Genomic DNA, 16,852 nt, shown 5'->3' on the forward strand with positions numbered 1-16,852 from the left:
TAATTAACTGCCCCAGCCGAGCAAATCAGATTGCATCCTAAAGTATCCAAGGAAAACAGTCAAACAGTGTAAGTTTTAGCGACACAAGGTCATAAATCAACAGTCAGCACACACACACCAAAGTCACAGGGAGAGCAAGCACAAAGCCAATCCACACAGATGCAAAACTGAGAGGCCATATGGTCCTTAGAGGCAATGAAGTCAAAGACAGTTCCTGGCTTCGTTTCTAGTCCCTTGTGGTCTCAAAAAAACGTTCTCTTCTGTTCTCAGATGTTTGTATCACCGCTCCCCATAGGTGAGCTCTTCTTTACCAAAGTCAACCTGAAACTAAATTTATTTGCTAAGAACAAAAATGTTCCAAAACACAGCTAACACAGTCATTTAACACATTTTTCATGTCACCAGAATGTTTTCACTCATCCCTTGCTAAGGAAATTAGAACAGTATTTATGACATAAAACAAACATTTAAACAATTTATACATGTTACAAGGTCAAAGTACTGCTTTGCTGTGGATCAATAGGCTAATTTGGCAAAATCAATCAATTCTGCAGAAAGAGCTTCAAGATCATTACACTGTATGTCTGTAACATACCTGCTCCTTGGAAGAAACATGGACTCCTTAATGAACACAGAACCAGAAAGGAGTATGTACCAGCAGGTGCCAATATCATCGGGACTGGAAAAAAAAAAAGGCAACAGAAATCAGGTCATAATCCATGGCAATAAAAATCAAGATATATATATATATATATAGATACATAGATATATATCAGATGGTATAGTAACCAGTGCTACTGCACACAGAATCACAAAAAGGCAACAGCATGCAACACACTTGAAAGGCCATTACTAAAGTATCAGAGGTGCCCTTAAAACCATTATCACTAAAACATTAAGCTAGCAATACTCACTGGTTTATTTAAATGTGTTTATTTTTTCCTTAGATCTGTCAGTACCTGTCATTCCAGGTTTTATTTCTCAGTCTAAGTTTTGAGTAGGGAATACTTTCACTGCCTTAGTGAAACCAAGCAAAACCAAACAAAAACACAGACTTGCGTGGGACTCAGGCCATGCAAGCCTTTCCCTGTGTGCCCTGGTCTCACCCTTCTCCATCACACAGTATTCTCTTGAATGTCTTCAAGTATTATGCGTGCAGTAGCCAGGTAAGATGCTTACTTCTGCTTACTGGGGGGGGGGGGGGGGGAGGAGAATCCTAAGAACTTTCTGTCTTTTGTGGAAAGTATCTCTGCTATGTGAAGACTTCACTGTAGAGATGTCTCTGCCCAGCTCAAGCCACCCCACGTCAATTTAACCATGGGGGCGGTGAGCAGTGCTGAAAGTAAAAGTATCTGTCAAGGTGACAAGATGAACCACCACATTTCCTCAACAGAAATCAACTGCACTATTACGACTTTCTAGTCTGTGCCAAGTAAAAAAGACTACCATTTGCAAGGTTCAAACTAGTTTCTACTTTTTCTGATAACAGAAGATAAAAAGAGGGGAAAAGGAGAAGGTGTGTAAATATATTTTAATCTGTTATCACAAAGCTACCTTTATCGTGAACAGGTTGATATGGAGAAATGAATGTTTTGTCTTAAGCTTTTAAAAAAATTTTTAATTATTTTGTGTGTATGGGTCTTTTGCCTACATATATGTCCATGTACTACTACATGCGTGCCTGGTACCCGCAGAGGCCTGAAGAGGGTATTGAGTGCCCTGGAACTGAAGGCACAAACAGTTGTGAGCTGTGCCATGTAGGTGCTGGAAAATGAACCTGTGTCCTTTGGAAAGGTAAGCAGTGCCCTTAACCACTGAGCCATCTCTCCAGCCCCAAGGGAAACATAAGGCATTAAGGTTTATCCCCATGCGCATAGCCTGAGGCAAGGTAACAGGATTACATTCATAATGTTGACTCCATACAAGTATTACAAATGATATACTCCATACAAATGATAATTATTCCATCCTTTATAAGCATGACACCAAGCCTGCGTGGCAGAGAGAATCCAACTGTGATTGGCTTTTCAGTGATTACAAGTGTGTCACCTCTAAAGGTAAATTAATACAAAGTGTGAAGTTTATCGACTCAATCTTCCTGTCACCCATCGTAAAACATACACCAACTGACAGGCAACCAGTGTTCAAAGTCGATGAAATACCTTGACAACACGTATTTGGGCGCCCTGAATAAGCACTGATTACTCTATAATTAGGTTTGACTCTTCCTATCAGGAAATCTATGGAGCAGATTTAAGGGTATGAAAATCACTATCACCAATTTGAATTGGTCTGGCAGGTGCTATCCCAATATGGGTAAAGTATCCTCCAAAGGCTCCTGTGTTGAAGACTTTGTTCTGAGCACCTAATGATCCTGGGAGGTGATGAAACCTTTCATGTTTGGGGCCGAGAAAGAGGACATTAGGTCACTGGGGTTGTGTTTTTGAAAGGAGCTGTAGCACTCGGTCTCTCTGCTTCTTGCCACCATAGAGGAAGCTGCTTTCTCAGCCACCATTCCTCACCAGGATGTACTCTGTACCTCACATTACAGGCCTTCCCCTAGTAAACAATTACATGTAATAAAAGACTTCTTAAAATGAGACCTATTTAAACAAACAAACGAACATCCTAACCAGCAACCAGGTGTCACAGAGTGCCTGGGTTGACAGTACTGATGAGTTAGAGGTTAGTGGAGAAAACACTAAGTAATTACTACCTTGTGACTGTGCCATGCGAACTCAGGGAAGCTAGGAAGAAAGTGACTCACTCTACCAGAGAGATGCTCAGCCACTCACAGGAACTTGAGCAGTGATAAAAACTAAGTGTCAGAGGAAAGGTGCTGTCAAAAGCAGGAACATCAGGTTTTTTTCAAAGACTCTGAGGAGAAGAAAAGATGGTGTGCTAAATGAATGTAAGCTGTCACACAGGTGAGGGTGAGAATTAGTGCTTTCTTCAGTCTCGGTTAGCAAAGGGATAAACTGTCTGTCGTATTTAAAACCAAAGGAGATTTGTAAAGAAGCAGGTGGTGCCTGGTTTCAAGACAGAGGGCCTAGAACCTTCAAGTTTAATTTCGTTAGGATCATGTGGCCGACAGGAGAGAGAGTACCTGCAACCTCGAGCTTTCTGCGTGGTGCCATTACTTCCTGCATGTGGTCAGCTCGGAGTATTGGACCCGGTTCTATCAAAGAGCCGTGACTGTAACAGAAGCCTGTCATGGTCTCAGTTACCTGAGAATTGACACTGACTAGACACTGCTAGATGAGGCACACAGCTCTGCTCAGTGCGAGGGGCCATGTCTTACTCAGGCTTTCTGTTGCTCTGATGAAAAATCACAACCAAAAAGCAAGTTGGGGAGGAAAGGGTTTACTTGGCTCACACTTCCAGATCATAGTCCATCAGAGGAGGAAGTCAGGACAGCAACTCAAGCAAGGCTGGGACCTGGGAGCAGGAGCTGATGCATAGGGCATGGAGGGGTGCTGCTCACTGGCTTGCTCAGCCTCATTTCTAACAGAACACAGGACCACCAGCTCAGGTATGACCCCACCCACAATGGGCTAGGCCCTCCGACATGACTAATTAAAAAAAAAATACCTTACAGCTGGAGTTTATGGATACATCTTCTCAACTGAGAACTCTAGCTTGTGTCAAGTTGACATAAGACTAACCAGCACGGGCCACGTCAGTGGGGACCAGATAAAGCTTAGAATGAGACATCTCTAGAGAGATCGTGTCAGCAGCATGTTGTTGGATGGAATAGCTACTTTGGCATTCAGAAAGAAGTCCCAATCTCTTGATAACGTGCACAGAGATCCGGAGGGCGGGACAAGCAGCAGGCCTCCTGCCAGAGTGGCAGAGTTCTGGTGGAGCAGATTGGGAAACAGCCAACAACAAACTGTGGCTTATGTAAAAGCACAGGAGAGAAGGAGGCTAGGTCATTCCATTTATGGTTAGTGTTGTCAGTAGGTATTTGTCACTGCATGGAGGTCAGAGGACAGATTACAGAGGCAGACTCTCTCCTTCTGCTACGTGGGTCCTGGAGCATCACTCGGGTTCTATCAGCCTTAGGAGCAAGCACTTGTACTAACCAAGTCGTTCTGCAGGCCCCTTAGGACTATTCTTAATGAACAGAACACGAAGGATTTCCTCATCAGTGTCAAAGATGTGAGCTTCGATTTTACAGTTAAGCTCTAAGAACTTCTGTGCAATACCCTACAGGTCCACGTGGTGGCAGCGTCTCTACACGGGAGAGTGGGCCTGGCACACTGCTAGAACAACAGCAAGCTGTTGTAAAATGATCCCGCTGAAGGTAAAGGGATGTTGAAAGAATAACACTAATTTTAAAAAAACAAAAAAACCTGATCAAGTAGGAGGGGAAAAAGCAGTATCAGGCCAAAAAGTAATTTCTGAAAAGTCTATTGACCAGCTAATACAATGTAAAAATGTAAGGAGATGCCAATCGGCAAGTTTGTCTAATGAGAGTGAGGGCAACAACACACAGGCTAGGAGAGAAGAGGGTGGCAGAAGTGGTGGTGCACGCCTTTAATCCCAGCACTCAGGAGGCAGAGGCAGGCGAACTGCTGTGAGTTCGAGGCCAGCTTGGTCTACAAAGCGAGTCCAGGACAGCCAAGGCCACACAGAGAAACCCTGTCTCGAAAAAACAAAAAAACAAAACACGGATGCTCACTCAGCCTTCACCTAAACACTGCCAGCCAGAGAAAGTGACAAGCTAGAGAAAGTGACAAGCTAGAGTCATAGGAGGCAAACAGAATCCAGAGCTTTCCAAGGAAGAGCGTCACACTGCCAAGGCCCCAGCATGCCGGATCCATGAGGAGCCCCTCTGTATTTCAGTAGGCATTCGAAGTCAGACCAGGAGCCGGCAAGCACAGAGCAGCGGAAGTGAAGCCGGGGAGTGTGTCACATCTGGGGGTCGGAGGAGGGAGAGCCCACCAGTGAGCTCCAGTGCTGAGGAATCCCACAGGCAGGTCCCTCAGCTGAAGGCCACAGGGAGCCAGGAGCTTGCATTTAGTGCGGTTAGACTGTGATTCTGGTCTTCTGACCAGCTTAAACTACGCGTGCTCTCAGATACAGGATTGTGTGCAAGGGGGGAAAAAAATTAAAAAGCTACAGTGAAAATAACTTCACTTATCTATGACAAATCATCCTGACTGCTCCTGTCAAAGGCTTTCAAGACCAAGAGCCCTAGAGGCTCTTCCAAGCACACTTGCTACTGCTGGAGCTGGGCAGGGTTTCCTGTGAACACAGTGTTCCAGGCTTCAAAAACTTCTAACCCTGGCTGCCTGCCAGCACGCAGATGGCTTTCCAGATACACAGTCTTTCTCACCATAGTATGTCTATTACTGTTTATTACAACGTTTGATAACTCAGTTTCTTTTGCTCCTTTGATCAGATTTTTAAGCTATAAATTCCAAGACAAAAATTCTACTAGTTATTTTTGTGTAGTTAATGAGACAGGCTATAAAGCTCATTAGATAAAACTGTTGCCACACAGCCAAGCAACTGATCAAGCCAAAAGATACACACTTGCAAACATGATGTCATTGCATAGTTATTTATGAATTTCAGAAAGAATTCTAACAAGAGTTTTTTTTTTTAATTTACACTTTTACTTTCCACCTTCAGAAAAGCAGTATTTTATTATAAAATAATATATAGCTAATTATGCAAAGATAGATGCAAATGTTAGTGCCCATGATGTGGGGGGAAAAATAGCATTTAAAAGGTAGAAAGTAATTCCTGTTTCCCTAAAGTTCTAAATTGTAAGGAAATTACTTCACTTTTAAAAGCTGATGTAAAAGTTGGGAGTGACGACACACTTGCATTTCCAGCACTGGGGAGGGTGAGGCAGGAGGATCACTGCAGGTCTGAGGTCAACCTGGAGTTCCAGAACAGCCCAGGCTATAGAATGGCATCTTGTCTCAAAAACAAATAAATCTAACTAACCTGAGGAACCAACAGAAGTACCACTGTAGTGTTTACTTTTCTCAAAATCCTTATCCTACTAAATGACAGGTTTGAAGTTTTCAAAGCACCATTGGGGAGAACTGAAAGGACTGGTGAAACCACTAGGATTTTCAAGCCTTATTGAAAATATGGGGGACAAAGTAGATATCAAGAGATAATTCATTTAAATAGCAGAGTGAACAATATAAAACACTGCACTAACAAAGCCAGACATTCCATGGGCTCCTCATGCTATCATTCCAAAGCTAAAAAGAATTCACTTGGAAATTAAATGGAGCGTTACACTGGGAGTCATGAAGCTATCCAATGCACATCTTTCAACAGAGATGTTATAAACTGCATATGCATCACAATATATCAACTCAATGACTCAGTTACACTACGAGCAGAGGAACAGACACAGCTAAGGGCTCGAGGAACAATCAAATTCAAACCTGAAAACTGGCTTGGGACTCGCTACTTGCTAAAAGGGGTAGTGACGTACCCACTATAATTTCATCCTCACAAGAAACCTGCTTTCGCTTGGAGTAATCAGCTCTCAGAAAGGCTAAAGACAGCCTCCATACACCCCGAGAGACCTGACTCCAAGTCCCATCTGTCTCTGTAAACTGGCATGTAGCATTCCAGGTCCACAATAACCAGAATGCATAGAAAGTAAGCCTCCTCCATCTATGAACATTAAATAATGGTTTTCATTCAACAAGCAGTTTCATAGACAACATAAAATACCTATGACAAACATGCCAGCTTACATATGGCTTCATCTATGATAAGCCTAATTTTTTACAGAAAACAATCTTTTTTCAAGTAAGTTAAAACCTTATTTTTGTCATTTTGTTTGTATATACATAAGCATGTGTTAAAATTCTTCAAACTTGGACAGAGAAGATATTTCAAAGTAGCAGTTACATATCTCTGGGTAAGAAAAGAAAGGAGACAAAGCCTTTTGCAAGAGAGGTAAAGCAACACAATATAAACAGTAGGTGAAGCGCTTATTTAGTAACTCACAAAGACTATGACATGAAATAAAAGCTCGGCCACAGCCAGAAAAGAGAAACTATATTATGCAAGTGTTGGAGAAGCAGACAGAAAACGGCTTTCTCTATGGTGGGAAGCCCTGAGGCAACTTACAGGCTGTAAGAAGAGGCCAAACAGAATAGGGTACAGTTACGCTGGACAGAAAAAGAACCTCTCTTCCTGCTGGGGGCGAGAGAGAGATCGAGGCGGGAGAGACAGATGAGCAGGTACTGGAGGGAAGAAAGTAACAGCCCAGGCCAGGTCAGGAGCCCCAGCAGAGTGAGGACAGCAGTGGGGAGGTATCTGCCCTGCAACCAGAAAGCCAAGCCAACCAGCACACAGAAGCAGAGAACACTCAGCTGAGTCTCGCTGAACTGCACATTTACAGGTTTAATGAAAAGGCTTTAGCAAGACTAAAGAGACCTCAAAGCAGCTGTTTTGCAGAGGCACAATTTCCTCTCCTGAAATAAGAAGATAAACCCTTACAGTGCAATGAGAACTCTTAGAAATCGCAGCACTCAGATCCGCACGTGGAAAAGGACCACTGAGGCACAGGTGCACATATTGAGGGTACTGCCGTGCATATGTGTGTACACTTCCTCCAGTGGCTGACTTCTTGGTGTGGGGTTTGAACACTTCAAATATAACTGTCCTGCAAATGCAAATGATAAGGCTGGCCAGCCAGTTGGGAAAAGCCAGAGCAGACTGGCATTAAGAATTCAGTTGTAACGCCTGGTGCAGCGGCACATGTTTGTAATCCCAGCACTTGGGGAAGCAGAGACAGGCCGATCTCTGTGAGTTCAAGGCCAGCTTGGCCTACAAAGCAAGTCCAGAGTATCCAAAGCTACACAGAGAAACCCTGTCTGAGGGGGAAGGGAGGAATCATAGTGCTGCACTGTGAGAAAGCCTAGTCTAAGAATTTCTCAGCAAATTCCCAGTTGATAGCACTCCACTTATTTGATGGTATGCTATAATTTACAATACTCTCTTATACAGTTTTTTAACATGTGTATCTCATTTCAAGTTAAACTTTATTTTTTATTATTTTTAACCTCATGTGTATGATAAATACACATGTGTGTGCACATCCATGCACGCAAATGAAGGCACAGGCACGGCACAGAGCACATGTGGAGGTCAGAGCACAATTTCAGGCATTCTTCCCTGCTTTCTCCCTGTATGAAACAGGCTTTCTTTGTTGTTTCGCCTGCGTGGAGCAGGCTAGCTGGCCCACGAGCTGCTGGGCCTGTCTCCGCCTCCACCTTGCAGTATGTGCACTGAGTACAGAGGTGTGCAGTGAAGTGTCCAGTTTTAGTTGCTCTGTAATTTGAAATCAGCCCTTCACACTTACATGGCAAGTACTCTACCCACTGGTTCATCTTGCCAAGCCTCGGGTTAAATTTTTAATCGACAATTCTAAATTAAAGTCCTTTGACGGTTGGCTTCAATTTTTCAACTTGATAAACCCAGAATTACCCAAGAAGAAAGGCTCAGTGAGGAATCACCCCATGGGTTTGGCCTGTGAGTATCTGTAGACAACTGTCTTAACAAAGTTACCTGGACCGAGTCCACTGTGGGCGTCACCGGTGCCTACGCAGTGAGTTCTGAACTACACAAGCGGGGAGAAATGGATCTGAGCAGGAGCGAAGAGGAGTAGCGCATTAATTCCTCCCTGCTCTTGACTGTAGCTACATCAAGCTCCTGACACTATGATTTCCTCCCCACTATGACAGAGTATAACCTGGTGTTGTGAGCTAAAATAAACTCTCCCCTGCATTTCATGAGGGCCTTTATCACAGCAGCAGTCAGGTCCCTCGGCTTGGGAATTTATAGTGTTCATCCTAGTTTTCCCAAGTCAGTAAAATACCCAGCGTATGTTACCAAGGACAAGGCTGTTGAAAGGATGGAAGGCAGTTTGTTTCTGCTGTGTGTAAGTTGTTTGCCAAGGAGGGCGCCACTCTCTAACCCAGGCTAGCCTCCTTCTTGCTCCTCCTTAAGTACCTCAGCCTCCTGAGCATTGGGGTTAAGGCATGAGCAACAATGTCTGTCTGCACTACAGCTCAGCCCCCATTGGCCTTCTCCAAATAATAATAATAATAATAATAATAATAATAATAATAACAACAACAACAACAACAACAACAACAACAACAACAACAAATAATGCTATTTTATCAGAACCACAACTTTATCCCCAATTTCAACACAACTTAAATGGGGGCCATTAAAACTATGACACCAAAAAAGTTAGGGCATTGCAGTCATAAGGTAAACAAAACCTTAAAGTAGCTAAAATCTTGGAGGACCAAAAGAAAACATAAATTATCAAAAACAACACTGATAATAACAGGGACACCGGCAGCTAACAATGCTGTGCCTTCTCTAGAGGTGTACACACCCTTGAGAGGGAAAAAGAGCTCTCAGAAGGGCACATGCCCTCGAAAAGGGGTGCCCGTGCCCTCAGTAGGGGTGCACACTCAGTGGAGATACAAGAGCCCTGAGAAGGGGTATTCATACCCTCAGTAGAGATACATGCACCCTGAGTAGAGATGCTGGTCTAAGGGCTACGTACGTCTTACTGTGGAAAAGTAACACTGTTGTTTCCATTCTACAGAAAAGGAAAATTAAGTATAGCATTGGATTGAAAGAATACCACATTTACCTGCTGAAATTATTATAGCCATAACACCCAAACATAGTAAGGAATATGACTAGTCAGTCATCTCTTGCTCATAAATGCAAAGCCTGCAAGTCTTCAATATTCTGACTGCGCTATTCTTCAGACCGAGCTCCAGGGAGAAAGAGATCCGTCACTCCGAGGTCCTCAGAGCGGCTCCCCAGAAGAGGGTATTATTAGGATATCATGAATTTCCATGAACAGCAATCACAGCTGTTCTTCACGTTTCGAGCTACACTTACACAAACTGGCAAGAGCAGAAACATGCCATGCCTGCTACGAGACCACAAATGGGAACGCCTCATTTACACTCCCTTAAGTACGTCAGCAAAATACTGAGAACCCAGTTACGTGAATCTGCAGTTAGACTCCATGAATTTTTATTCTTCTGAAATCAAGATGTACTGAGTACCCGGACTTTTCGTTGCTCCCTGCCACTGGTACCTAATTCTAAAGAGGCTCGCCACTTAAGACTAGTAGGGTAAGAATGGGCACTGTCAGTGAGTGTAAAAACAAGTACCCAGGATGGTTAAAGATGGTGGCCCACATCTAATAAACAGGATAAAAAATAATCACTGCTGGTGAACTACGGGTGTGTAGACAGGAGCGCTGGTGGGCTCTGGCTGCTACCATCAGCCCTTTGCGAGGACGGTAGGAAGAGGGGATTCAGTGTTCACTGTCATAGCTAAGACCATTATCATTTCCAGGTATAAAAGGGACTGGAAAAGGCCGGTGACTGAGGCAAGAGGGGAAAGGTACAAAACTGCCTGTGCTGTACTGTGTGTGCCACCAGCTCACTGTCAAATCACATGTCCAAGGGGAAGGACAAAATGAAAGCTAGTGTCTCCCTCACAGAATTGCCTCAGTGTATGTACCAACATTCAGTGGAGGTTTCCATCTGGGCGTCTGCACTCCACTCCACAGGCTCCAGGAGGCAAGCACAGCAGTTATGTACACCTCATTCTTCGGAACTGCGTTACAAGGGTTTGCCTTCTGTGGTCAGTTCTTGTTATCACGTATTCCTTGGTTAACTACTTACTACACATGCACTGCCATGGAAACGTTTACAACAGCTACAACGAACAGCAATCAGTTTCATATGCTACAGTCTGAGAAGTATGCGCACCCCAACCCACCAGCTTCTCCAAAGCTTAACCCTGCCTATGCGTCTAGGGGCTCCCTCCTTTGTATTCCTGCAGTTAGCTCCTCAGCTACCTCCTTTAGCAGCCACTCATCCTGACATAACCGTCTTGTTCCCATGCATCCATGGGCACCGCCTTTGAGGGTGCATGAAGGGTTGGGGGGGGGGCACTTGGTCATACCGCTTTGTTGTTAGAAAACCAAGCTACACATCAAACAAGACCTGACAAGGGCTGGAGAAATCGTTCAGCAGCTAACAATACTTGCTTTATACAGAGACACGGGCTTCACTTTCCAGTGGTATACTCACATGGAAGTGAAGTATAGCGCTTCACTTCCACAGGGCGCCTCACAACTGCCACAGCATCAAAAGCACCAAGTGAGGCCTTCCACCTGTACTCCTAACAGCTTGGTCCACCTGCATCTCAGACACACTGTTTATAATGAGCTCCTAAGGTCTCTACAGACTGTGGAACACATTCTGAGACCTGGTACAAATGCCTCCAGCATCTCCGAGGCTACCTCTCTCCTCCTTACCCAGCTTTATGCTCCCAAGTATCCCAATAGCATCCTTTTTCCTAAATGATATTCCATTTCTACCTCCCTCTATAGATTACAAACTCCTTCCTGGAGTAGCTGCCTTCTTTCTCTTTCCGTAAGTTCTCCTTACACTATGCCTGAGAAGGAGTAACTATTGTAGTGAGTGCTATGAGACGCAGGATGACGTCAGCACAGCAGTCATCATAGTAAACAATACCGACCAGGAAGTACAGCAAAGCAGCTTGATACTTAGGATGCTCGGATTTGTTCCTCTGGATTTACCACATTCCTTAAAAGCCAGCTGTTAGTCTGTAAGACACGGACTCCACATCTGTCAAGAAATACTAGTACAATTTTCAAAATTAAAGACGTAGAAGCTCATCTTCCTGTTCCTAGACTGAGCCACCTACTGTGTGACTGTGGGAAGATCCGTTTGCTATGTGGTGAAGGCTGAGAACCGCTTTGTATTTCACAATGGCATGGATGGAGACTATTTGACAACACAAAACCCTGTGCCTACCACACACGACGGGTATAAACATAAATGTGACCCAGCCACTTTACTACTGCAAACACTGAAAATGCCTCAGATTTCTCAACTATACCAAGTCAGAAAACTTCGCGAAGCCCCATGCTCTGTGAAAGGCTCTGTTAGCTGAGCCAGGCTGCTGCTAATCCTCTGTGACGCTTGAAGGAGGTGGCCCCTGCACTGCACAACACATACTCAGAAAGGAATACCTACTAGTACAGAACTTCATTTGCTTCGTGTCTTTCGTATCTCACAGTTTCACACATTAGCCTGTAAGAGAGAGAAGAACAGTGTGTTCAACATTCGCCATTAGAAACATACAGCTAAGAAATTTCAAGTGCATTGCTTCATACGCTCATACGCTCTCTTACATTATTTGCCTTTGAAATGAGTATTGGTGGTACTAGAATTGGAATTCAATAAAACAAATTAAAACCTGTCCCACCTGGGCCCCAAACACATAGTGTGCTATAAGATAAAGAATCCACTAGGAGCCAGGCTTCACGTGCACTTTATGGGGAAGGTATGTGATACTTTGTAAACGGCATGCAGACCAAGAATGCTCCCCAAAGTAAGTGCAGTAGAGGAGGAGGAACCTATTCATTTAAAAAGTGGTAACATCAGTCACAGCTCAACACTAATGGTACTGAACAGGATGGAATTTTCAAGCTAATTCAGGCTTTTATTGACTCGGTATTTTTATGATGAAATGAGCAAATGGAGACTTCAGAGCTCAAGGGTTTGTTATTTCAGCAGATATAACCCTGATTTTAAAATGTGAATGTTTAAATATTCAAGATTTTCTCAAGAACATCATTAAAAAATATTATATTAGTACCAGCTAACTTTTCCAATATGCACAGGAATGATAGTGTGACTATTTCTTCTCATGAAAAAGCTGCTGCAACATGGCATCCCAGCAGCACCCTCGTTGTGTGTGAACAGCTGCTATTCCCCAGCCAGGGAACACTGGGATCTGTCCTTCCTGTTCGACCTTAACAACATCTTGGGTGCTCATTTTCTTTACTCTGCCTGCTATGTCCCCATGAGGGATTCAGCCTGACATAATTTTAGCCATCTTAAATCAAAATGGCCATGACTGCCCCTAACTAATCCTGGTTGGTCTGTTTCCCGCAATATACAATCTCAGCATACTTGAAATATTCACAACCATGTAGGTGGAATATGAAATTTTATAACACTCACCCAGCTACCAGTAGAGTCAGCTAAACGGCTGATAACCTGGGTATCAGCTTGAGAAACATCAGGCTCAACCCAGCTGGAATGAAGTAAATTTTGTCCTGAATGCTTTATAAGCCCCCTACACTTCTGACCTAATTCCCCAAGGCTCGCTAGGCTTGCCGCCGCTGGGGCTGCAGTTCTGTCACGGAAGTGCAGCGCGTTCAGTCCTGGGCCTGCCCGTCTGCCCTCACTGCACCTTGGGGATGGTTCTCAACACTGGGCCCAGGTTGTTCCAGAACATCCTTGATTCTTCTGGGAACCAGACCTCCTGATGCCACTTAATTCAGAACACAGAATCACACTCTTTTAATAGATTGGATGATAATTATTTTACCTTTTTATCTGTTCTGTATATTTACATTTAAAAAAAAACATTTAGACTACAGAGATTTATTTGCTTCACCAGAGAACTATCACAGGTTTCCTTGCAATCAGTCTTTCACATTGCTCTCAGAATGTGACTGGATTTCTGCAGCAAGGAAGGAAAGAAATTAATGTTTGCAACACTGCCGTAAATAGGGCTATTTTATGCAATAGGATGCAACTCCACCAAATTTCACTTGCAAAGCTTGAAGCTTCTAACAAGTACCAAATGGGTGAGAAGAAGAAAACAAGTTAGTAATCACCATGACTGTGTTCTACAGATGCGAAAGCAGAGGCTCGGGAGACATGGCTAAGCGAAAGTAGAACCATCTCCCTGAGAACCAAGGAGTATAACAATTATAATCTGGTTATTTCTTAATGATCTTGCGGTTCCTATAAAATAATTACTAATCCACAATGCCGAGGAACATAATGTATTGACAAGATTTTTGTTTCTAACACTAAATACGTCTGGGTATATATCTCAGTGGTAGTGTGTGCCTATTAAACACAAGGCCCTGAGTTTGAGCCCCATCAGAGCAGAAAGGAGGAGGACCTCAGCACTAAATATCCCCAAGTGCTCACACGATGAGTCTGGCCCTAAGAGCTTTCTGCTCCTAACTGCCACGCTTCTCCTCTTAGCAAATGTGCTACTCCTGGCCCGGATGGACTACGCATCAGAAAAAAAACCTAAGATTGCATTGGAAGAATACATCTGAAGACTCAGGGTTAAGGTGCAAAGTGTGGCTCTGACAGCAACACAGAGGTGCACCCTGACCTGTCCACTCACTTTCCCACTCACAGGTGCCAGCCAAAGCTAGGCTGCATAAACAAAACGGAACCTCACTTGGAGCCTTTTATCTTCTCCACTTGCAAAGCTATACTGAATGCAAGTGTCAGCTGGCTCTTCCCTGTTCATCTCAGAGAAAACTTACTTAACAAAATGCAAAGAGAATAGATTACCTAGAGGAATAATATGCATTTTCCCAGACTGGAAGTATTACTCAAGTTTGCTGGAGTCGGTCAGTGGTTTACACGGCTCTTCTATATAACTCAACTATGACCGTGTTCGAAGGCTATGCTCTGCCTAGCCTGTTGGCTATAACTGAGACTGCTCAGCACACGCAGAAAAGTTGACTTCTGAAGGGCTCGCCCTTGTGATGAGACACTTTCTAAGGATAAAATAACCTACACTCCTGAGTTAGTCATGTCTACCTAAGGATCACCAAAAACGCAGAGGGGTGGTAATCTTGAAGCTGGCTGTTGGGTGTGTGAAGAACTTTGTATTACTTGTACTTCTGAATTTTTTGTTAGGAAAACCATCATCACAAAAATATCAAATAAGCTAGGTGGAGGAGGAAGGAGTGGTGATGGCACACATCTTTAATCCTAGCACTCGGGAGGCAAAGACAGAGGCAGGCAGAGCTCTGCGAATTTGAGGCCAGCCTGGTCTACAGAGTGATTCCAAGACAGGCAGGGCTACACAGAGAAACCCTGTCTCAAAAACTAAAAAATTAAAAATTAGAAAAAAAGACTGCTATTGCTACAATTTCTGAGTCATCTTCAAAAAAAAAAATCCAGTTTTGCCCTTTCTAATAAAAACCTGTCTGGATTTTTTAAGCACTTAATCTGTAATTGAGTTTAATTTAAATGATTTTCATTAAAAAATTAATTTCAGAAACATTCAATCCTCTTGAGACTTTTTCAATTAACCGACAAACATGGAACTGACAAGCTCACAAATTAATTAGTGTTTAAAGGGTATTCCTCTCATAATTAAAAATGGCTGGCATCACAACCAGACAGAATCGAAAGAAATAAGACCTCATTACCTCTTAGTTGGCATCTATCTTCCCAGACTCCTTCACTTCCTATTGCAGTTACCACCAAGTCACTTCTTTATGATGAAATCTGGGTAACTATAAATGAAGCTAGTGTGTTACCGTACAACAACAGTGGGAAGGTATTTATAGGAGTGTGCCACAGTGGAACCAGTGTGGTAAAAACTGTGCTGCCCACAAGGGAGCCAGCTTCATAGTTAATGTAGTGAGTGTATTCCTTCAGAGATCCAGACCATGCTATGCAGTGAGCCTAATCACGTGCTGACTATTTTAAAATACATCTGAGTGCTGAGCTGTAGGCACAGGCGGGCATATAAAAGACCAGGAGGCAGAGAACACACCCTTTTGGCGCTTGTACCAACTGAAGCTTATTACTGTCAGGAAGTGGAAGCAGACACTGGGTGGAATTACAGAAGCTTACTATGCAGAAATGCTCAGATACACTAATGCACCTGAATTCAACCTTGCAAAGCACATCAAAGCATAGAGACCCACGGCGTTCCATCACTGTCAAACTGTTACAACTGCATACACACCTTAGCTGGTGTTCCCGCAGGTTTGACAAGGCTTCCATGCCATGTAAATAGGAATACACGATTTCCAGGTCCTGTCAGAGAAAAGAATAGAATTATTAGGCTAGTTTTGGAAGAGAATTTTTTCTAAAACTGTAGGTAGCACCGGGTGTGTGTGTGTGTTGGGGGGGGGGTGTTTAATTCTTAGACATTAAAAATTAACATCTTCAAAAAAGGCTAGCATGTCCAAATGTTACCCATTACAAATGGCTTCAGAACATGTACAAAACCTAGTGAATCATAAAATCAACTCACAAACTTATCAAAGCAAATTCTTCACCAGCTGTTCTTTATTATATGTTTTTTGCTGCTTACATCAAAACAGCAAATACAGTACACCTTCGTTTGAAAGCATGGGCATTTGTTGATATGGTGATTATTCAAAATTATTTTCTCAATATATAATATATTAGTTATTTATAATCATTTAATAATCAAGTATGAATTTAACTTTCAGTACTTAACAAAATAAAATGTCTTATATTTAGATTTTTACAAAGAAAAAATTTCCTTTAGCTCATAATCAAAGAAAGAAGATTCAAAGTCAATCATAAAAGTTCAGAATAGGTAAAGATGTGAAGTCCTTTTTATAGTCATATATGAAGAGCCAGAAAGGAGGTAGTATTACAGGGTTCCAGTGAGCACCGAGGTTACACAGTTGATGATAACGAGAATATGACTAGGAATATTCGCCTCTCCATCTGTCAACATCTAAAATAAAGGTACTGTAACGTGTCTGCAGATTAAACTCCCTCCTTTGAAGTATTAGCTGTGAAAAGTGACAATCCACAGGTCACACTGCTTATACTTTGCAGGTCACGAAGACTCTAGCATGCAGTACAACCACTATCACTTGTTTTCCCACCAAGATGCCTACGAAACTGCCCGATACCTATAAAAACACACAAAACTACACACATGTGTTATCCAGCGGGAAGTTCACACTGAG

At 43.1% G+C, this 16,852-nt stretch overlaps 1 protein-coding gene across 3 annotated transcripts in view; it reads right to left on the reverse strand.

Moving 5' to 3' along the window:
• Nucleotides 1–16,852, reverse strand: part of RAPGEF2 (Rap guanine nucleotide exchange factor 2) — a 226,131-nt gene that overhangs the window by 139,669 nt on the left and 69,610 nt on the right. For all 3 annotated transcript variants that reach the window (XM_084769670.1, XM_084769671.1, XM_084769669.1), the window contains exons 2-4: nt 15,868–15,938; nt 12,099–12,155; nt 596–679 (exon numbers count right to left, since the gene is read on the reverse strand). In XM_084769670.1, the coding sequence (XP_084625796.1) occupies nt 596–679; nt 12,099–12,155; nt 15,868–15,938 (212 nt within the window). The remainder of the gene's footprint in view (nt 1–595; nt 680–12,098; nt 12,156–15,867; nt 15,939–16,852) is intronic.

Source organism: Acomys minous (assembly GCF_964271855.1).
Source record: "Acomys minous genome assembly, chromosome: 19".
In the NCBI taxonomy this organism is placed as follows: domain Eukaryota; kingdom Metazoa; phylum Chordata; class Mammalia; order Rodentia; family Muridae; genus Acomys; species Acomys minous.